General features: G+C 39.2%; 1 protein-coding gene across 1 annotated transcript in view; it reads left to right on the top strand.

Annotated features, from left to right (window-relative positions):
* The window catches only part of GRM3 (glutamate metabotropic receptor 3), a 229,898-nt gene extending 206,075 nt beyond the window's left edge, over window positions 1-23,823 (top strand). The window contains exons 5-6 of the mRNA XM_081079463.1: window positions 9,886-10,060; window positions 23,272-23,823. Coding sequence (XP_080935589.1) covers window positions 9,886-10,060; window positions 23,272-23,345 — 249 coding nt within the window. The 3' untranslated portion in view covers window positions 23,346-23,823. The remainder of the gene's footprint in view (window positions 1-9,885; window positions 10,061-23,271) is intronic.
* The last annotated feature ends 447 nt before the right edge of the window (window positions 23,824-24,270 follow it).

The following is a 24,270-nucleotide window of genomic DNA, read 5'->3' as shown; positions in this document are numbered from 1 at the left end:
AAATCAGTAAAATCAAAGGTCAGATTACATGAACGACAGGGGAGTTTGAAGCTTTAGAGTGTGGGGGTTAAAATGGCGAATTATAGTTAATACATTTTAATGTCCCCGTTTTTATCTTTTGTCTTTATATACACATTCATTCCTAGAGAACTTCAAGGATTTTTTTTTGTTTTTTAAGTTCTTGGGAAGCCATCATTAGCAGGCATGATTCAACATATTGAGACTGCAGAATAGTTACAGTGTTAATTATTTTACCCTGATATATGAAACTCCTCACTCCCAAAAATCTAATTTAAAAAAATAGAGCAAAAATTACTACTGAGAATAAACAAATAGCATTAGAAAATTTAATTTTATTGAGTGAATTAGCATTTTTGTCTAAAACACACAAAATAATGACTTTTTTTCCTTTAACATCAATGGACGAAATGGAATTAGCTAAAGATACCAGGTACTTGGTACTATTATACATGGCAGAAGTTCTAAGGCAAATGTAGCAGAAGTTGTGGAATTGAGTGTTTTTAAGGTCCATGCTAATTAAGACATCTACTGTGTTTCCCCGAAAATAAGACCTACCTATATTATATTGAAGAGCTGGTCTTATATAAGACCTGGTATTATATTATATATTATATTACATATTATATTAGACCCAGTATAATATAGTATAGTATAATTAATATAATATAATATAATATAATATAATATAATATAATATAATATAATATAATATAATACCTGGTCTTATAGTAAAATAAGACTGGATCTTATATTAATTTTTGCTCTAAAAGACGCATTAGAGCTGATTATCCGGCTAGGTCTTATTTTCGGGGAAACATGGTAATCACAGTGAGTCATCTAAGGCCTCAATTACTCCTTGCAAATAATGCCAATACTAAATGTACAAAAGAAATGAGAATGTAGCCTAGAGCCTCTAACACAGTAGCTTTCAAATTGGACTGCACATTGAAGCAACTGGGTAGCTTTGAAATATTAATATCTGGGGTACAGCCCCAGACATTCTGATGTAGGTGGCCTTATCTATGGCCTTAACATCAGGATTTTTCAAAGGCCCCTAGTGACTCCAATTGGCAGATAAGATTGAAAACCACCATTCTAACAAATCACATGCTCTTTTTGTTGCACAGATAGCTTTCATTTGGCCAGCAATATTTTGAAATCCTTTGAAATATTTGTCAAAGTTAGAAAATTGAGACATTTTATGTAAATATCCAGATTTTTGGCTTTTCTTAACAAGGTAAAACATGTGGACTCAAATGCCTACATGCAACAATTAGCGGGACCTGAGAAGTGCTTACGCCCCTAGAAGGGCACACTCATTTCTGTTGCTCACACTCCCACTAATCCCTGAATTCTTACATTCGACTCCCTTCATTTAGGAATCTACATGGACCCTATAAGCATTGTAACTTTAGACCCTTGTTCTAAAAATTCCAGAACAAGACTGAGATTTAAATTTCCCAGAGGGAATCCATGTAGCTCAGATTGAATCAGTCCCGTTAGAAAAGTACCCATTAGAAAAGTACTCGATAATTTAAAGGCAGCTAGAAGGAATTTGGGCATCAAACAGTCAACCGGGTTTATGACTCAATACTTGCCACCCATTGTGAGTTACAAATAAATATAAAGCATGATTCCAGTCTTCAAAAATCTTATCTCCCAGCTGGGGGAAAAAAAAAAAAAAACAAGCAAGAAAGAATTCAAGATTAAAACAGAGGAGTTTATAATTAAACTGATGACACAAACTCTGAAATGCCTATGGGTTTCAAAGAACAGTTGGATCAGTAAGAGCTTGGTCTTTCTAGGAATACTCATTGAAGAGGTGGTATTTCACCCTGTGCCTTGGTGAGAAAATGCAATTATGGTAGTTAGAGAATATAGGGCATACAGGAAATATTTTTGAGGCAAGACAGAAATGAACCAAGCAGAATGCAGTACTATTGGTCTTTCTCAAGTGGAAGATGGGTTGGGGGTGCCTAGTGAGAAACTAATGGGAATTGGCAACTTGGTCAGATTTTACCAGGCAGAGGAATTCATTTAAATAGTGTTTAAGGGCTTTGAGGTCTTGCAATTTTTGATATTTTTGTTGTTGTTGTTCTCTTTTGTTTGGTTGTTTGCTCTGGCAAAAATGGACGTGATGAAAGGTAAGAGGGAAGGAAAGGAACTAACCTTTCCTGATCAACTCTGAAACCTTACTCTACTAAATGCTTCACATACATGAGTTCACTGATCCTCATTAGCACCCTGGAAAGCAAATTTTATTATCCACTGGAAAGATTAGTAAATAGACTCAGAGGATAATTAACTTCCCAGGTGGCACAGTTAGGAAATAGCAAGTTTTTCAGATCCAAATACACGCATGCCTTTCATATTACACCACAAACTTATTTGTCCTTAATATGGAGGCTGGATTTGAAAGAGTAAAGCCTAGAACAAGCAGCACTAATTGAAGCTATTACAGGCATCCAAGACAGAGCAAGCAAGAACTTGGGTAAGAATCTGAAAAGCAAAGGATTTTTGAGAAATATCCAGGGCATCGTCTTCTGTATTACAACAAAACCATCCCAGATAATGCAAGAATCAAACACTGAGTCATCAGGGATCCAAGACATAGTTTAAATGGTGGAAATAAAAACTAAGCCATGTTTTAGTGGAAAGTTATCCATAAAGGAAGTAATTAATAGTAATCTCTGGTGTTTTGTTTATTCATATCTTGCAAATATATTTGAGCACGTATTTTTTAATTTTATTTTTCAATTACAGTTGACATTCAATATTATATTAGTTTCAGGTGTACAGCATAAAGGTTAGGCATTTATATAATTTACAAAGTGGTCCTTCCAGTAATATATTTGAGCACTTATTATGGGCCTTGGAGAGATAACTATCAACATAGACAAGTCCCTCCTCTTTTATAATTTACAATCTAGCAGGAAATAAGGGAGGATAGAGATGGAAAGTAAACAATGAACAATAAAAATGCAGGATAATTCATGCACTGGTAAGTGCTATGATAGAAGGAAAAGGGGATTATGTTACTGCAGATCTTTAAAAAATTTAACATGCATACAACTCACTTGGGGATGAAAGATTCTGATTCAGTTAGAAGGGATGGGATCCAAGATTCGGGATTTTTAGCCAGCTCCCAGGGGATGGAGGTGCTGTTACACAAAGGACTATCCTTTGAGTATCAAAATGCTGGATTGTTATTGGGATGGGGACCTGGGAAGCACTTTACCTACAGTAAGCAGAGATTTCAAGGTGACTCCGGAATTTTGACAGGGTTCAAATGCTTACAGAGAAATTCTGATTTTTCTCATGTTGACTATTTTGAAGATTTTTAAAAAATATGTAGAATCTCAAATTCTTTTAAAAAATGTTTGCCACCCCGACTAGTGCTTATTTCATAATATTCCACTGAAGGATAGGAGAGAGCCAGGCATAGGAATTCTGTGTGCTAGAAAGAAGAAACACAAGTACGTCTAGGCAAAAATGTCTTCGAAAAGAAAGGTATATTATGTCTACAGTGTAATGAGTAAATGGAAGAGTGATTTCACGTGAGAGGTAGGCAGGGGAGCTAGGTCATGTGGGACTTTGTAGACTATAGCAAAAAGTACAGATTTTATTCCACATGAGAAGAGAAATCAGTGAAAGATTTTAAGCAGAGATGTTTGATGATCTCACATTTCATAATCTCACATTTTAGGGGAAATATCCATCTTCTAAAACTACTATGATTATATGACAGAAAGCAAAGGAAGGAGTGTTTAGGCAGCTGTGATAGGTGTTCCAGTCAGAGCCGACGGTAGCATGTTAACAACGGAGAGAGAACCTGTCGAGAACTCTGAAGAGCTTTTACCCATCTTGCAATCTAACAAATTAGCCTGCATTTTTAGCGATGCTGATAGGACTACATAGAGACTCCTGATTCACGCAGGACTTTATTACTCACAGCCATCACTGTAGCCACAGTGTCAGTATTTATGTAAGTTCCCCAAGTCCCAATGCCTACTAGGCAATGCAGAGTGCACACACAGTAATCAGGACAGGACCAGTATTACTAATTTTTCTTTTTGCCTTAAGATTCCCTACATCACAGCACAGCACTGTTGCTGATCCTGTCCTCTTTTAAAATGTTGGTAACTGTGTTCATCATGGGTTTTTTGCATGGAGTTTTATTTTTTTAAATATTACAATAAAATACCACTTGTCATGATTAATGAGTTTTGGGTACCCCCTTACATCTGCATCTCAGGCCGGTCCTCTCTTGCCTCATTCTAGTCCCAGCTCTGCCCTCCCCACAACAGGTCTGGGAAGGGTGGTGACTTGGATGTCTGTAACTAACAAGGCATAAAACTTTGAGTTCTTCCCTCCCTGAAGTTTCCTAGCAACCTGGATCTGGTGCGTCTGGGCTTCAGCCACACTTGGGGATGGGGAGACCTTGGTCCTGTCCTTTAGCACCTTTTTCTCCTTAAAGCAACTAAGACCAGGGTACAGAGTAAGGACAAAGCAGGCAGCATGGAGGGAGAGGGTGGCCTCGTGCCAATAAGCAAGGCACATGGGCTTTCAGTTTTAAGCAGCAGCTCCTCATGACTCAATCAAACAAAGGTCCAATGTTTCTGAACACCTAAAACCCTATTAGATGGCAAGATCATCATTAATGTTATCTTCATTTCAATGTGTGGGATCCCTTGACTCAGAAGCCACAACCAGATTACTGTCTGCTTGGGCATATGGTTTGTGCACTTCTAACTCAGCCTTGACTCACACAGCAGCAACTTTTTAGAAGGAATCCATCTTAGACAGGGTGCTTGCTGTCTCGTCATGATAACATCTCTTAGGTACCCCCTTACATCTGCATCTCACGCAGGTCTTCTCTTGCCTCATTCTAGACTCTTAGGGTCTTGCCTGGTTTTAACATAAGAGCTAGGCAAGTTTTCTGGTGCTGCAGCTGATTGCGAGAATTTATCTAGGTGTCTCTACTCAGTTTCTCATTCTTTAGTGCAGCAACTTTGTCAGTATTTTAAATCCAATCCAGGTCAGTAAGAGCCCTAATACTAATCCGTGCTTCTTCTATGGTTTCTCAGAGCATATTTTCATCTCAGAGAAATCTCACAGAGAGCACCGAAGCTTCACTCTGCAGTCAGGTTCCAATGCAAAAAACAAAAACAACAACAACAAAAAAAACCTGAGACTTTGTCATCCTGGAATGGATCTAAATTTGGCATGAGAAACCTCAGCAGGGGATGAACCCTGAGAGAACCCAGCTGTTGTTATTCTTCCTTAATAAGCATTGTACACCCTGCCCCCTCATCTCCCGAGGGAACCAGCCGAAGTTCAAATAATCCACCTAGTTTCTGCCTTCTCTAAACGTCCCTCTTTTCATGCTCAGTATAGGTGCATGTCTCTGCAACTTCTATATGAAGAGGAGCACAACTTTCTACCCACCCAGGATAAATTTTAGTACTAGTTGTTGCAATTAGGCAGACCTGAATCAAATTGGGGAAGAAATCCACGCCACCCTACTCCCACCCCAATGAAGAATTAGCAACGACAGCACAGTAATGCAGCACTATCTGAACCTAATTCCTGTTACTTAGCCTGCAACTCCCTCTCCAAATCCTCCTCATTGGTAGGCAATAAAGTGGAGAAATATTTATTGCTTGGCCATACAGTTAGTTCCACACGTTTGCTCTGATTCCCATGGACTTCTCTTCAGTCCTGTTCTTCAGCCCATAAGGCCCTCATACTCCCTCTTTGAAAAGGCCACCCCAGTCTCATTGCCAAAACTGACAAAGACTGCAGAGTCTCAGATTCGATTATACTTATTCGGTAACATGTTATCATGCTACAGTTTTGCTGATACTGAGAAGAAGGACTTTAGGACTCAACAGCAATAGCCAGAGTGTCAGCATTGCCTCAGGTTCCCTAAGCTCCACTTGCCACAGGCTACGCAAAGTTGACAGGGTGCCTGCTGCATAATCAGTGGTAGCATTACAGGGGAGGAACTGTGAAATTAGGGAATGTCGTGCGAAGCGACCTGCGGGGTCTCTGGTCCCACTCCCCACATAAGAACGCAGGATATGGTGAGGCCAAAAAGGAACACCCACGGAGCCATAGGTAGGGGAGTCATACCACTATATTCTCACTGGCGGCTGGGTTGGAGACACAGGAAGCAGGAGCTACACTGTTCGCAAACCTCACTGCTCCGCTTGCAGGCTCAGCCACCATCTTCTTGCTAGCCCCCATTTTCTGCTAGCGTAGCCACAGCCATTATATTAGTGGCCAGTGGCTCACTGGTTACAGCTGACGGCCAACTAGCCACAGTTGATGGCCATTTACTACCTGAGCCAGCACCTTTCTACGTGAGGCCGAGAACCTGGAAACTGCACTCCTGGCTCTGTCCCCACAGGGAACCTGAGTCTTTTATAATGGATGCTGTGTGGAGCCCTTTGATCCACAGGTAGGTACTCTGTCTATCTTTTAAGCCTCTTTGATATAGAAATATCCTTGAAAAGAAAGCCCAGAACAAAGGTTGTCAGAGCCTCTGCTTGAAAGACATGTAGAAGCACAAGAGAACATAGAGAATTATGTTCCAAAAGAACCAAAAGAACTTGCTGTTGGATTGGATGAGTAGGTGTCAGAGAAATGGCAAAATCAAGGATGATTCCCAGGTTTTTGGCTTGCATAATTGGGTGGCATTTGGTGTCACTTACTGAAATGGAAACATTGTGGGAGAGGAATCAAGTTTTGCCTTGATTAATTCTGATATGCCTATTATATATCCAAAACAATATGCCAAGATGGCAGTCAAATATGTGAGTCTGAATGCCAGAAGATAGGTTGAATCCAGTAATAAATAGTTGAACATCATCAACATAGAGGTTACTTACACCATAGAACTCAATGAGACGGTGAAGAGAGTCCGAATCATGGGTCTGGGATACTCCAGCTCTTAATATTCAGGTAGAAGAGAAAAAAATCAACAAACACAACTAAGACAAGGAAAATCAGTGAGGGAAGGATGTGTCTAGGCAGCCAAAAAGAAGGAAGGGATAGAACAGAGCAGCATGGACTAGTAGAGTACAAAGAGATAAAACAAAGCATTATAGATAGATATGTACTTTTAACAGCACAGCTTATTGAAGGAACTGGACAACTGAAACTATGAAGCTGATATGTGGGCTTTAAAACAGATATATTGAATTAATATATGCTGCATAACCTATGACCAAAATGTAATTTTAGTTCTGTCTCCCATTGTCCCTTTAGTATTTAGTGAGACGAATCATCCCCCAACTCTGGGTGAAGATTCCAGGGGATTCCAGTGCAGACATTCAAACACTGAGTCTCACCCTATCTGAGGCACCATTCTGGTGCTGGGGATAGAACAGTGAATGAAAACACTCACAATCTTCATAGGCCCATGAATTCTTGTGCTCTTAGGAAACATACAGTCCTACAATCATTTTCAATGGAAAATAGTCTCTATCAGTAAAATTAAATGCCTTCTCCTATGTAATTATCAAAACCATATCTTGACTTACCATTAAATCTCATTTTCTCCCGAGCTCTGGCCTGCCTCAGGCTGAGAATCTGCAGCAGTTGACTTCTCCTTTCTCCTGCTCACATTCCCCTATCCACCAGTGGCTATTTCCCTCTCAGCCCTGGTTAAAAAGTAATAAGGAAGAAGTAGAACAGCTCTTATGTGGCTGGATGGTTTTATGATTGCTGAGTCCACAGTGGTTAAAGACACATCCTCAGAATACCTGGAATATGATTAAAGGGTATTTTCATGCAATCTTCAAAAGTTTCCCACTGGCCCCTTTCTCCTGCAGATCTTTAAGTGAGTTGCTGGCGCTTCTCTATTCTGAGTTCTCGCTTGTGGCTTGATGCTCAGTCCCAAGGTTTGTGTGTGTATATATATATATATATATATATATATATATATATATATATATATATATATCCCTCCAACCCCTTTCTGTGAAGGACTCCAGGCTCCTCCACATGAGCCCAGCCCATGGTGGTTTTCTATAGTGTGGCCCATCTTGTCCATGCATACCACTCATATATCTTTTGCTTTGATAAATTCTTAGATTAAAGGATTATCTCAACACAGTAATAAGTCTCCAGTGCTCTGCTACAAAAGTAATTAGCCTTTTCTCACCTTTCAGATTTCCAAGACAGGAATCAGGCCCCAAGCCAGGATATCCTTCTCCTGCAGAAAAACCTCAAACTTTCCGCGAATGGCCACATTGAAGCACCCCTCTCTAGGCTTTAAATGAGGAGAGAGTCACAGTCCCCTCTAAGGGGACAGAACTCTCAGTACATTTCCAAGATATTCTCCTCACACTCTTCTTCTCTCCTTGTAATGTCTTAAAGTGTGTGAGGAGTTTCAAAGTTATAGAAATGTTTCTAGAAAAGGTTTCCTTGAAAATATACTCATTTGAACTCGCCTCACTATGATATCCGCTATCTCTCATATTGACTCCACAGTCAAAACTGAGGCAGAAAGTGTATAGTTCTAATATCACATTATACATATATGTAAAAAAAATTATATCAGTAATTGGACACACTGTAAATAACAAAGCTATGATTTGTCAAGGCTTTTACATCATGGAACTAGACTGTAGACTCTTCTCTGAAAAGTTGACAAAAGGGAAAGGAGCTTGCGACTTAGGGCCAAGTTGGAGGGTCCTGGAGTGGTTAAGGGAGACAAGAGCTTTATAATACTGGGGATGGATTGTGCTTTCAGCATTCAAAGTAAAACTAGAGTCTGAAGAATTATACTACAAGTGTGATCTGATTTTTTTTTTTTTAAAACAGAATCAAGCCTTCTAAAGTTATGTGCCTTCTCCAATTAATTGTTCAGTCTTCAGCTTTCCTTGATTAGAGAAAAATATCAGACACTTCAGGGTATAAGAAATTATGCTATCTGGTAACAGCATTGCCTGGGAGAAAAGAAAAAAAGAAAGCTAAAATTACTCTTGGATTTACTATAGCTACTCTGAATAGAAACTTATAGAAGAAATAATTTCCATTTTTCAGTACTGAAAGTGATAAAATATGTAGAATCTAATTTGAGGTTTCTCAGAAAATCTGTGGGAGCTAAAGCCAAGACAATTAATGAAACCAGAGAGTGAGAGCAAGAGAATGAAGAGATAAAACTCAGTTCTGAGGTATACTTTCAGTAGAAGCAAAGAGGGAGAAAGTGAAAAATCTCTGTCAAGATGGCTATATAGAAGTCTAGAGAACAAAAAGTTTGAACAGTGAGTACCTGATGTATCAAAATACCAGATAGATGTCAATGAAGTAATTAAAAGAGTAGGTCCCTCAGAAGAAAGTTGATAGTGTTCCCAAATATTGACTAGGTAAACCAATAGTTGATAAGCAGAGCTCCCAGCAAGAGAGAGATGATAAAATGTAAAAAGTCTAAATTTGTTCATAACATAGAGAACCTTCAACAAGCCAAGTTGATTGACTGAAACCATCAGCAATCTGATCACTTCATCACTGAATATTGATATTTTACTATTTAACATACTGAATTCAGTGATTCTGAAGAAATATCTTTATACAAATATAAAGAATAAACAAACAAGAAAATCAATGTCAAGGCTTGGCAAGCATTCAGGAGCACCCAACACAAATAATGTTTGCTTACAAATCCTAAGCAATGTTTCCATGAACATCTCAAACTCAGAAGATCCAATCTAATTATTACCTTGATTAGTCTATAATAAGAACAGAACTGTGAGTGATTTGGGATTTTTCAGTTTGGTCCTTTATCAGTGCTCTCCAGTTGGCCACCTGATTGAATTTACAGCCGGACACTTAACTAGGCAATTTTTCTTACAGGTGCAGACGACAACCATGTGTATCTCCGTTAGCCTGAGCGGCTTCGTGGTCCTGGGCTGTTTGTTTGCACCCAAGGTGCACATCATTCTGTTCCAACCCCAGAAGAATGTGGTCACACACAGACTGCACCTTAACAGGTTCAGTGTCAGTGGAACTGGGACCACATATTCTCAGTGTAAGTATGGATTTGGCACTAACCCCTCCATACATAGCATTGTAGTAGGGAGCAGGCTGGGCGGGGAAGCAATGGACCTAGACAGGAACAGACAACACGTGCCTGTGCCCATGAATAGCTCAATTCAATTTTAATAAGTACTGGTTCAACCAGTGCCCCAGGCCCTGTGCTAGGTGCTAGGGATACAGTGGTGAGCACAAGAGTCAGAGTTACTGTTTCGGCTGTATGTCCAATCCAGCAGGAAAGACACACATTAAATCTGCAACTGCAAGTAGGATTTTTGACCATGTTGTGAAGTCCGAGAACCTGGATTCTAGTCCTGACTCTGCAATCAGTTCAGTAGGTAACTTTGAGCATGTCACTTCATTGTCCCCTGCCTCAATTTACTCATCGGCCTAGAGGGTGGTACTAGATTGGTGCTCAGTAAAATATGTTCTGTATAACCTAGATGCTGAAGGTGCTTCATGGAAAATTAAAAGAGGAAGATAATCAAATAAAATGGAAAATGTTACATCCTAAATACCTACTTGGAAGATCAAAATACCTCCTTTAACATGAACATGTTAAAGGTTTTGAGAATCTCTGCAGCAAAGAAACCTGTTTAACTTTGTTATTTTCAGAGTTTCTTAAAAGTATTTGATGATAGTTAAACCGCCTAACATCCCCTGGAACAAACCTTAGAAAATGCTAGAATAGAGCTTCCTCTCTTTCAACGAACAATGTTTTTCAGCTGAGAACCAGCTGAAAAGGCAATTTGAACTGAAGCTACCAGGATAATGCCCCAGTCCAAAATTATCTCCCCAACTGGCCTACAAATATCTGAAACACTATCCTCCGAGAATCATTCGTTTAATTCTTTAGCATCCTCTAAAGCACAAATATACCGAAAAGGGAAAACCTTTTAAGCCATTTTCAGCTAATCTGTGGCACGAAGTAGGAGAAATTCACTGACAGAAGAATGAGGGGTAGCGGGGAAGAGAGCCAGGAGAGGAGGAGGGAGTACTGGAGTGACAGAGACAAATGATTATTTCACAATTTTGCCTCAAGTCGATCAGAAAGCTACTTCAAAATAGCTCAACATCACAGAGTGAGCAATCACATTAGTGCCCTACTTTCTCCATCAAAACAAAATTGAACAGGGCAGCCCTTCCCCCAGCAAAGGGAAGACTGATGGCTGATGGCAGCCACTCAGTGATGTGTATATATCTCTCCTTGGTTGAGAGCTGCTATAGGGGTGAGGGTGTTACTGTCTTTTCAGCTCAATTTCCAGGTGTCACAATGGTTGAGTCCCAGGACATGATAAACTTGTAAAATAATTTTCTTTGGGTCTTAGAGAAACCTGCTTATTTCTTGAGTAAACAAATCTCTTTTCTAACATCCCAACTGTAACAGCTAGCTAGTCCAGAAAAGGAAGAACTGGCAATAATTAATAAAAACAATAATAATAACAACAGCTAACAGGAACTATCATTTATTGAGTGTTTTCTATGTACTGGGCATTGCATTAAATACTTTATACGTGTGTGCATACTACTATATCTTAATAACGCTCACAACTCTTTGAGATAAAAAAAAAAAAAAAAAAAACTTACCCAGGGTCACACATATCAAAAGTGGCAGAACCAGAATTTTAGAGTCAGTTTCTCTGATTTCAAAGCCAGTGCACCAACAACTGTACTATGTCATGCTAATTCACACAATGCAAGCTTGGAAAGTTCCCTTGAGGCTAGATACTTGCTAGGCTTTACAGGAAGAACAAAAGGAAGGTTACCAGAGGCTGTGCAGCAAAGTTTACCCCTTGCAAAATAGTCTTGTGGATAGCTCAGAGCTCTTGGTTGTTACTGGAATAATTTAGCAAAGTCTGTAAGTCTTCCACAGACATTGTTCAAAATTTCATACACCCAAACCTCAGTAATTTAGAAATGGGGGCTTTTTCCAATAAATTCCTAAAGGGATTATATGAGCACTTTACTCAAGTTTCTCTTCAGCATTTCAGAAATATTCATTTACACAAAAACAATGTATTTCGATAGAAATGGACCTGCTTAAGCTTTCACTCAGTATGCTAATCTACCAGTGTCTCAAATAATAATTCAAGGTAGCCATCTACCCAGACTAACATTCTAGGACCATTCTGCTACTCAATAAAACTTTTTAAAATTTTTTATTTGAAGAGGTCTAAATTTAGACCTCATTTTTTTTCAGCACTTTTCCTCTAATGAATCAAAATTAATGTAGTAGTATTAAAATAACAATGTGAAGTATTTATGTAATATCTCTAGGCATTACAAAGTGCGGAAATAATACATTGATCTTTTATTTGTAATTCTATATCTCTTATTCAAAATAGTTTTATATTTGTGGGCTTATTTTATTCCATGAGTACTAAATATCACAAGTTCCATTTTATAGTTGAGAGAATAGAAGTTAAATTCAAAGATATACAACAATTCAAAAGTTGGCATTGGGTTTTCTCACTTGTGATTAATAGCCTTCCCATTTTAACAAATTGGAACCATTGTCATGAAATTCACTCATTCATTAAATGTTTGAGTATGTTTTCTATACACCAGAAATTTTTAAGCACCTGTGTACACAGTGGTGAGCGGAACAGAATCCCTGGTCTCGTGACACTTAGTGTCTAGGGCAGCTTTTCTTCATACTGTAGGATGCAACCCATTGGTGGGTCATAAAATGTATTCAATATGTTTGACCTGCATTTTATAAAATAGAATAAAATATCTCAGACTGCATTATAGGTAATAGGGTAAGTAGTATTTCATGAAGTTTGCTCCAGAGTTTATGTGTGCCAGGTGCAGGTAAAACATTTATTACTGTGAATTACAGTCAAAGAAGTATGAAAGCCACTGGTCTGTGCGATCTAGTTCTATGCACGAACATGTTACTGACTCACTGTGGTGAAAATTTAAGCAACTGGTTTAACACCACAGTGCGTGGTTTCCTCCGTTATATATTCGGCTCAATTTATATCCATTTCCCTCCTAAGTACTTGGAAGTATGTTGTTTTATAAATCAAGAAAAATCGTTAAACTGCTCTGAGTTCATTAGGCAAAGCATGTTTTACTTAGGTTGTACATAATTTATGTTCTTCCTAAGTATAATGCAGGCCTTTTATTGTATTAGGTTATTGTTTACCAATATTGCTGCTGGTTTTCTAACTCCCTTCAGTGGCAAAAACAAAATCTTTATGTATGGATGAGAGGAAGTTAGTATAGCTACAGAGTTACCCCCACCCTCCCCACCCCTCCCCCCCACACACATTAAGTTATCAATTCCCACAAAACAAACTTTCCCAAAATTTAGTGGCTTAAAAGAAAAACTCTTTTATTATCTCTCATAATTTTGTGGGTCAAGAATTCAGGCAAGACTTGGCTGAGCAGTTTACCCGCTCTACAAAGCCTTGACTGGAGTCCTTCTGTGGTATCGTCTGAGACTGAGCTGACCTGGAGGGTCCACAGTGGTTTCACTCTGATGCTTGGCACCATGGCAGGACACCTCGCCACACGGGTCCTGGAGAGCATGCCCAGATGCAAGGAGAAGAAAACAGACCCCCATCTCTCAAAGAATTTGTGGCCATTTTTATTACACCACACTCTCCAAATCCTAAATTAATCCACTGCTGCATTCTTCTCAGGGATTAGGGCAACTTGACACACATAATCCTATGCAATGCCAAGAAGTCACCGAGGCTGGAAGGTGCAGCCACATTATTTCCCCATTAATTCTCTAGCAAGAGAGTAGTGGAAATACATCACTTTGGAGCCCAGGTGAGCTCCCTGACAAGCCCTCAGGTGGTTGCGAACAGAAAGAGTATCAGTCTTGGCTTTTAAAAGCTGAGCAGTAGCTCCAGAATGATGGAAAAATATGGTCAAACTCAGAAACAGGCATGGAAGAAAGAACATGGGTAAGGACACCTTGGAAAATTCACTGTTGGAAAATGTTTACATAATGCTAGGTATAAAAAAGACAATTTTAGTTGTATCTGATTAACTATACACAGTGGGAGTCAGAATAATAAAAATAAAGGAAATGTTAACTTTTCTCCATCAAGTATAGCCCTGGGCCAATAGCTCCTAACACTTGTGTACAAAAAAATAACTTATTTGGAATGGAGATTCTCGGGCCTCATCCACAAATATTCTGATTCATGTATACTAGGGCTTAAGAAATCCAGTTTGTAACGGATTCCTAGCTGGTTCACTGGAAGAGGAATGCATTTTGAGAATCTCAGCCTAAGCCATCCTGTCTACTTCATCACTGGTATCAGTGCAGGACAGGAATTCCTCTTAGATGACCCTCAAAGAGGAAGAAGCCACTGGGTTCAGAGAATGGCAAGTATTCTGAACTCACATCCTTTGCCTCATGATGCCAACAGCCACAGCCCCAAGCAGTTATTTCCCCAGCTCCCCTTGGAACCTTCCGGAGAAGACATTTCTGGCATAGAAGCATCTGGCCACTCAGAAAACATTTACTGAAACCGGGAATGTTCCTTCCAATAGCAGTATAACTCAGAGACCCAAAAGTCCTAAACTCATGCTTGTAATGCTGGGCCCACACTCACACACATAAGCAAACATCCCTTGTATTGGGATGAGAAAGAAAAGTGGTCATTCTTTATTTTGTTCAGCTTTAGAAGCAATGGGGCTTTTCAGAGCTGGCTCCCAAAGACAGGCAATCAAGAAGGTATACTGCAAATGTCAGCAGAACTGCATTAATTGTGAAGAAGGCAAGCTGGATATACACTTGAAGCTATGCATAAAACCCTATAGGACCCATGCAGGTCAGAATGTTGTTTTCATCAATATGGGTTTGTATCAGCATAGACTGGGGAGAGAGATGAGAAATGGAATGTGCCCGATAGCCTTCAAAGCCATTTTATACCCAGACTTGGTCCTATGGGGATGTGTGTTTCTCTTGTTCATGGTGATCATTCAGATGCACGAATGTCATTACCATTAAGATCAGCCAAGAGGCTTCGGCTAACTAATGATACCCAGATTTGGGTCCCCAAGGAGCCGTAGACATATGGAGATTGATTTCTTCTGCTAAAACCTTGTGCAGAAAGTCACTTGTTTAGGTGGTAATGTGTGAACTGCTCAATTAATGGAATTATTCTTTATTACAAATTATTTTCACATTATAAAAAGAAAGCAATTGTATAAAAAAATCAAGTGAACAGTCTCTTGGACTCACGGCATAATTTTCCACAGAGCTACAGCAACAGAAACCAAGCACATGAGCACCAGACTTTTCACATACAATGGCCAAGCCTTTGAAGACACCCCAGTTAGGAGGGGGGTGAGCCATTGTTCAATTCCAAATATGACTTTATAAAAGAAAAAAAAATAAAACACAATACCCAGGTTTCTTCTGTACAGTGCAAGTCCAGAAAAACAACACAATACGCCTGCACTTTACAGTTCAGGGAGTCCCATAATGACACTATGCGCTCCCTGCCCAGGCAAATTGGCAAGTTATTTGGCAACACAGACTGAACTGATGGTGTTCACCACAGGCATAGGTATGTTATAAACATAAATCCTCGTGGGCCAATCCAAGAGAAGCCCAGATTACTCAGCAAGGTAAGCCATCTGCTCCCAGGCTAAGTATACCTGGTGCATACAAATCAGATAGATATCAATCCATTTTCCCTTTGGAAAGGAATGTCCATAGCTTTCCTGAGAATCTCATTCCATTCCCCTTCACTCCCTTCCTCACTGAGGATGAGAGACTAGAGAGTCTCCAGCTACAATAGGTAACCCCTTACAAATATCCGCGAATCGATGTCTAATACCTCTCCTTTCTTCTATTTAACATTTCCATTGTGTTTGTCTCGCAACCACTCTTTTGCAACCCTTAAGTCATTTTCTCTTTACCTCTAATATTTAGCTGATTTTCCCCAAGCAAATATAGCCCACCTACCGTGTTTCCCCGAAAATAAGATCTAACTGAAAAATAAGCCCTAGCATGATTTTCAGGATGACATCCTCTGAACATAAGCCCTAATGCGTCTTTTGGAACAAAAATTAATATAAGACCTGGTCTTATTTTCGGGGAAACACGGTACTTGAATAGTGACCAAACAGACTGGAGCTGGTAGGGAGGCTAAGGATCATTTATTCTTACCAAGATCCTATCGGTTAGATACTTGAAGGAATTTGATAACTGAAGTCATAGATAAAACTCTCCAAAGCTGCTATGTGGCTCCTTGGGCCTCTCTGGATTTTCTGCCTCAGCTCAGTTACAAAATTCATGGCACAGATTACTCTGACAAGGAGAGTCTTAGTATCTGCAAATTCAATGATTTTTTTTTTTTTAAGTCAAAAGCTTTCCCCCTTCAGTGCCATATGTGACAGCATCTTATTCTACCAGCGAGGGTACAGATTTTATTCCTCTCAAAAGCCCATGTCAGGGAGTTCAACAGCATAAATCATGTCCGTCTGAGACCCTGGTGATCCCTACATCCAGGCTGTACACAGAAAAGGTGCGGTATTCCAGAGGGGCTACCCACACAGCTTTTCAGAAAATGAGCTTTGATAAAGACAAAGAAATATGGTTAATGGTGACCGACTAAAAGTTATGTCAAAGATATCATTTCTCCCATTTAAATAGTTCTTTAAATACAAGGATCACTTTCTTGAATTAAATTACATGGTATAGTTCTCCTTCTGTCCTACAAATTTGAATGAAACATAAACTTAGTAGCTCAAAAGGGGTTTCTAAGCCAGAGTTCAATATTGTATGAGAGATACCTATAGTCATGTGCATTTCCTCGTAATCACAAATTTATTAACGCCTTTGGGAATGTGGTACCGTGATCCGTAGTATGAAGACATGTTAATTAAAAAGGAAATATGTATACAATCAAATACTGCCCATACATTCGCTTAAGATGATCCATGCCTTAAAACAAAGCAAGTACAACACTTTGTACTACGCTATTTCTCCATCCTACTTCCTTTTCATTTTGTTTAAGTGAAATTCTCTGAATAACTTCCCAACATGGAGATATCTGTGTGTCTGTACCACAAAATGTCTATCATATGGAAATTTAAAAAGGTATCTTCTATAGTTGGAGTAATTTCAGAGGCGTTAGGGGAGGGACCTCTTATTAAGTAAATATGACCAACTGGATGAATAATTCACTTGTTCATTGAAGAAACTTTAGGACCTCAGCTCAGCTGTAGGCACTGGGAATGTTAGTAATGAAGAAAACAGAAAAACCATGCATTCATGGTGCTTGCATTCTAATCGGGTGAGAGGCGGGACAAGTCAGACAAACCAATAATACTTAACATTTCAGGTGTTGATAAGTGTAGAAAATAATATGGGACATAAACAAACTGGGTGTCCTGGGGACAGAGAGACTATTATTTTATATTTTTTTATAGAGCGGCCAGGGAAGGCCTCTCTGGTGACATATGAGACATGAAGGAAATCGTGTCCATATCTGGGGGGAGGACATTCCAGGCAGAGGGAACAGCAAATACTAAGGTCCAAAGTTGGAAGAACATCAAAGAGGCCAATGTGGCTGGAGGGAAATGAATAAGGGTGAATGTGAGAGGAGACGAGGATAGAGAGGGTGCAGACTATGCAGAACATTGGGGGTCACTGTAAGGACTTTCACTTTTCTATTGAAATAAAAAAAATCATTCAACAGATTTCAACAGAAATGTGGCATGAATTGACTTTAAAAGTATCATTTTCATCAATTTAGCTGTGGGGGCAGAATATAAGACAGGGAGCAGGCAGAGACATCATTTAGGAAGCAATTGTAGTCCAGATGTTGGTGGCTTAACTCAGAGTGGTAGCTAGGAAAACTAATAAAGTGTTCAGATGCTGTATAATTTGACAGTGAAGCTAACAAGATTAACTCCACTAGATAGAAGGACTAATGCTTGATATTATTTTATTCGAGTTTAACACTTTTGGCTTCAGACTTTGATCCCTAGAGATAGTAGCATATACCGCTTATGTTAGGTATTTGAACCCTAGGGTGAATGAGTTTCTGATCTTTGCCTGAAAATGCATTTGTATAGGAAAGAGTTCTAAGAAACCAGAGATGGTGAGCAACTAAGAGGAGATAAGAAGAAGAATGGAAATAAGCATAAGAGTACAAAAATTATTGAGTCCTTTCATTTACAAATTACTTATTGTGTCCAGCATGGGTTTGTACTTCTTGTGGGAGGGGGAGAGAATAAAAGAACATGATTGGAAAGAAAGCATGACAGCATAACATGGCAATAATGGACTGAGGGGTTTAAGTGGAATTTCTGTTGATAAGGTAATTAAGTCAATCGTGGGTTATAAAAAAGGTACATGCCATATTTCCTCTTTCCATGAATCTTGTCTCACAAGAAATGAATCACTGAATGGAGAAGTCTTTGCATTCATAACTTCTAACTCCATATTTGGAAATTAAATCTTGGGTCTGTAGACTTTTATCCCACATCATAAGGAATATGGTTTCCTCTTAAATCTCCTTTTAACAGTTTAAAACCATTAAGCTGAGTATCTAGCCCACATTTCTTAATAATAGGTTCTCTTATCTTTTACTGTGAAATCTCTGACATAGCAAGACTATCAAACCAGTAGTGGTGTCTTCATCTGCCCAGACAACATATATTAATTAGCAGATGAATTTTCTTCTGGAATGGGACCAAGGGAGCCTAGCACAAGTAAAATTAAGGTGATGAATAAGAAAACAAGTTCAATAACAAAGCAGGACAAGGCAATCAATGGCTAGTGGAAACTGGATTCCATGACCATGGAATTAAAATATCCAAACAAGCAGACATGCTGGGAAAAATTATTTGGGGTCACCAGGATCAAGGAAATGGAACAGATGGGGACAAACTGGAATGTCTGTTCTGTTTAAATGTTTGTTTTATTCTTTTCCAAGTCTGATATGTTACACAGTTAAAATAACATACTGTTAAAGTAACATACTGATTCTCAGGAACCACATTTTAGCCACTAAATTGACTAACATATTTGGCATCCATAAGAATCTATTAAATAAATATGTTTAGCATTGATTGAGGGCCCAGTTACCTGGAAAAATAAGGCAATTTTCTCCAAAGCCTGGCCAGCCCAAGCATTACTGGTGGAAGAGAAATGGATTCCACCGTGTAAGATGAAGCTGCCACTTGGTTGCTTTGACCTCCAATGATTCACCAAATTTGTAAAGCAAAATGTGCTTATCGATGGTGTTAATTGCAATTTTCTGATCAATGGTGGAACTTATTAGGTCTTTTTCGGTTATCTTCAGTTTTCACTTGGAATAGCAAAAAGCACCACCTTAGCCTAGAGTAACTAACAGCTACTCCTCACCTCAAACCCAGGAAAGGCAAAAATAAGCCTGCAGTCTCGTATTTCTGACAGAAAGGATGATTATAGAAATCTGCTTAATTGCACTTAAGAAAATGGGTTAAACTTACACCATTAAAAATCTCATGAGATTTTTAGAATAATAGCAAAAGCTCATCATAAACACACACAGAAATCATAGTACTTTGCTCTTACACATATTTTACTGCCTTGGGGAATAAAAGATGAGCTAATAGGGAGACGTGTGAAATATTTATGAAAGGCAACATAATTGAGATACTAAACCCATAAAACAGTAATTTCCTCTACTATATTCAGCAGCATGTACAAAAATGAGAATAATTTTTACATAATAAAATAAAATGCACTGGCAAAAGCTACAGATGAAACAGTAAAAGAGAAGCAGAAAAATACAAGTTACAGTTCCCTTCAATCGACTAAAAAAGTGCTTAGGGGAAAAAAACAGCTGCAAAAAGAGTCTTGGGAGTGTTTTTGCTATTGTTATTCCTTGTAAGAAGACCGTGTATTTATATTATCTTGCTCTCAAATAGTTTAGACACTCTAACAAAGAGCATTCCCTTTAATGTCCCTATGAGGCAGATAGATAATTCAAAGTTATTTTGTGAACTCCCATAATGATACCCATGGAATGTCTAGTAGAAGATTATTTGAAACTATAACTTGAGGATTTTTCCATGCAACTACCTTTGCAGCCCTTACCTACCTACTCAAAATACACCCAATTTTAAGAAATTAGAATGCAACGAGCAAACCGACCATAAGAGCACACTTAAGAAGAGCATTGCATCGAATTCCACAACACTATGGGAAACAACACAGTGGGTGTCTGGAAATCCTTAAAAATGAAGGTAGACAGGGTATTAGACAAGCCCCAGGTAGACAGAAAGGGGCCTCAGCAGACCAGTCCCTGGTTCGCCCAGACTTACCCCCATGAAACATCACTCCTCTTCAATCTCTGAAAATGAAAAACCTGAACAGAAGTAATAAAACTTGATCCTGGAAAAGATGAAGAGATTAGTCGAAATGTCAAAGGCAGCACGCCTGCTAGGTGATGCTCACGGCCTGAGCCACTTCCCTTTGCCGGTCAATGCCAAATGGGGCTGAAGAAGCAGAGAGACCTACCTATCCCCAAACAAGGTTGCCCACAGGCCTCACATTTGCTGGTTATTTCTTCAGGTTAAAAGAAATGTTTAACCTTGGTTCCCTTGGTTCCCACATTCTTTGAATGAAACCATTTATACAATCATTCAGAAAATATTTATAGAGAGTGTAATCTATGACCAGCAATGGGATAAAATAATGAAAAAGAAAAGCAGAGGCTTTGCATATTTTCTAGTCGAGAGTGTAAGATATAAGATACTAACAACAACAACCACAAAATCAGTTTCAAAATTGGATACTGGGACAGAGTAACTGGTTGGCTACATTAGATTAGGTAGTCTTATTAGGTAGCCTTTTTCAGGAGGTGAAATTTCAGATCTGGATGACAAGGAGCCAGACATGTGATTAATAGAAGGAATAACATTCCTGGGAGAGGCAACAGCTCCTCCAAAGGCCTAAAGCTGAAAAACAGACATGCTGTGTTTGAGGACAAAAGCAGAAAGGGGGGTGGGGACATGAATTTGGTAAATACAGAAAGAGAGCCATGGTCTGAATCACCCTGGATTTATAAACCAGAGTAAGGAGAGCACAAAAGGAAGCCACTGGAGGTGTGCAGGTAGGTGACTTACATTTAAAAACACTCTTACTGCTGTACAGGGAATGTATTACGGGAAAAGTGAGAGTGGAAACAGGGATATAGGTGGTACAGCTGTCACAGCTGCCAGAGAAAATAATGGTGGATTGGCCCAGGGTGACGGACGCAGAGACAGAACTAGTTAGATGTGGAGACAGAGTTGATTGGACCTGATGCTGGGTTTAACATGGGAGAAGGATCACAAAAAGAGGGAGGCATTGGTCTTAGACTTTTGGTTTGGGTAATTGGCTGGATGGTGAGACTTTTCACTGAAGAACAGGAGACTAAACAGGGACAGGTGAGGGAATCAAGAGTTATGCTTTGGCCACTTGATTCTGAAATATCTACTAAACATCCATATGGAGGTGTCAAGTAGACACTTGGATATGAGGAGGCTGCAGAAAGAGCACATATTAAATGGACAGAAAGTGCTCTCCTAGGTTTCCAGTGAAGTGTGGTTTGAACCTCACTTCACCTTGTTTTTCTCTTGCCTTACCCAGCTTTGATGAAGCTAGAATTAGATAAAGTATTTGGAGAAACTTTGCAAAGAATAAAGCAAAGTCCTCACCTTTGGAATTACTATGACTATCATTTTCCATCAAGTATCCATCTGGAACATGCTGTGTTAAAATACCTTGGTTGTGGGGGTTTCAGGAAATGTACATTATGCCATCCCAGACTCCCAAACACTGTAGCTTTTAGTGGGCTCATATTGTAAAGAAAATTGAAGCCCGTCCTTAAGATGATAAAAGGAAAAACCCTCCAAAAGAGTTAGCATGTCACATGACTCCACTGTAAACTGAGGTAGCCACACAGACTTGACTTTATAGACTTTCTCACATACCTAGCCCAGTAATGCATGCAAAATTGAGAGGTTGTAGGTTCCCTGGCGGTGGGCCTGCTCAGACTTCAGTGCCTCAGATATGGTGAACGCTCCTCCACTGAAGGCCACATAATCTCAAACTTCATAATTAGTTTCTCCTTTGTATTTAAAGAAATTTCTATGAAAAATGCAATTTTATGGGGCAAGAATATTTCCGCTATCAGGCATCAGCACTGTAGCATGAAATTAGTTTCTGTGATTATTAACCGAGACATATGTCCTTAAGGAATAGGACAGCTGACTGGTCAGTTTGACCTGAGCTGTGGTCAGGTAGACAAAAGGATCAGTTCCTTCTGGCAGAGTATGTCCAGAGGCACAGGCCAAGGGATGGGACAGAAACAGCTCTAAGAGGTAATGCAGGGCTATCTCTAACTGACTCTCTTCATGACACAGCTTCATCCCACAGAGAATGGGACTCCTTGCTTTTGTCCTCATTCAGTAAAAAGAAAAGGCATGAAGGGTGAAATAGACATAACTTAGCTGTACCTAGGTTTCCCATTAAAAATAAAACCTCCAAAACATGTTAAGAGCTATGAATTGTATGTAGGAAAAGTAGAGCTATAAAAAGAAAGAACATACATACCCATGTTATACTCACACCCTGACATTGTTGTCACTATTGTCATTAACAAGAGCATATCCCTTTGGAATATCTTCCTTTCTGAGAACTGCTATGAAATTCAAGTTCTCAGCACGCCAGCCCTTGCTAGAGTTTTCATGAGGTTATCCACTTGAACAATGAAAATAGATCGAACCATTCTCTAAGGCAGTAGAGTTCACAGATGACTCGTGGGAACTACGTAAGAGCCATCCCTGCCCAGAGAGAACCAAATTAATTAAGGTATTGAAAACAGTAATTAATTTAACGATCTTTAAGAAAATTGCAGTGAGCTTTTAATTTGGTACATTGTATTTTAAGCAGTTTATAGATTACCAAAGCTCATTTTAAACCCACAAGTGACTCCTTTCAACAACGATTATGTTTATAAACTTTCTCCAAGGGGTATGATATTAGTGGAGGTGTGTACCGGGATACAAACTAATTGGAAGCAGAACAGATTTAGAAAGCTGACCTACTACAGCACTAACTCATTTAGCATTTTCCAAAGTCAAGTTAAAACGAACTTTTAACTTTAACTGGTGTCTGATCCATGATCCATGCCGTTACCTATGTGGCCCGCTTAACTAACATGGAATTTTCTGTCCTGCTTTGTTTTCCAGCCTCTGCCAGCACCTATGTCCCCACGGTGTGCAATGGGCGGGAAGTCCTTGACTCCACCACCTCATCTCTGTGATTGTGAATTGCGGTTCAGTTCTCGTGTTTTTAGACTGTTAGACAAACGTGTTCACGTGCAGCTCCAGAATATGGAAACAGAGCAAAGGAACAACCTAGTACCTTTTTTTAGAAACAGTACAATAAATTATTTTTGAGGACTGTACAGGCTATAGTGATGTGCTAGAACTTTTTAGGCTGATTTTAGTGCCCCTACGATTAACGATTCTCCAGAACATGGAAATAACCACTGTTTACAGAGCTGAGTGTTGGTGACAGGGTCTGACAGGGTCTGTCTACTAAAAAATATGGTGGCAATATTAGGTAACTTTTTTTCCTATGAAGTTTTTTGTAGGTTCTTGTTGTAACTAATTTAGGATGAGTTTCTATGTTGTATATTAAAGTTACATTAAGTGTAACAGATTGTTTTTCTCAGCACAAAATAAAAATTGTCTGTATTAATGTAAAGATATTGAGAATAAAACCGTCAAGGTTTTCCAGCATGGTGGATAATGGTTTGTTCTTTTTGAATCACTTCAGGTAATTTGAATATGTTGACTTCAGACCATTTCTACTCTAAATGTTGGAAGAAACTGCCTAACGGTGCTTCTCTTTGAACACAAGCTGTTACCCTGCTAGAGAGTTGCGAGCAGATCTGGACTTCTTTCATGGATCATAATGATCTGTGAAATTGACTGATGATACCATAAATATGAAGCCATTTCAGTGGCTAGAAGACAATGCATATGTTGATTTCATTAAGCCACATCTGTATGGTAGCCCAGAATTTGCCCAGATAGGGCTCTGAGGCAAGGAGAGAGTTCCTGTGTTCTGAATGCAGAGCCTATGGCCTGCCAGGGAAGGTTTAATGGCTCTCATTTCCAAAAACAACCTGAATTAATTAGTAGGAAAAGAGATTGGGAAAGCATGCTGGCAGTCCACTGGAA

This window comes from Rhinolophus hipposideros (genome assembly GCF_964194185.1).
Source record: "Rhinolophus hipposideros genome assembly, chromosome: 18".
Classification (NCBI taxonomy): Eukaryota; Metazoa; Chordata; class Mammalia; order Chiroptera; family Rhinolophidae; genus Rhinolophus; species Rhinolophus hipposideros.
The sequence above is the reverse complement of the archived record's forward strand: the minus strand, read 5'-3'. Positions and strand labels throughout refer to the sequence as shown.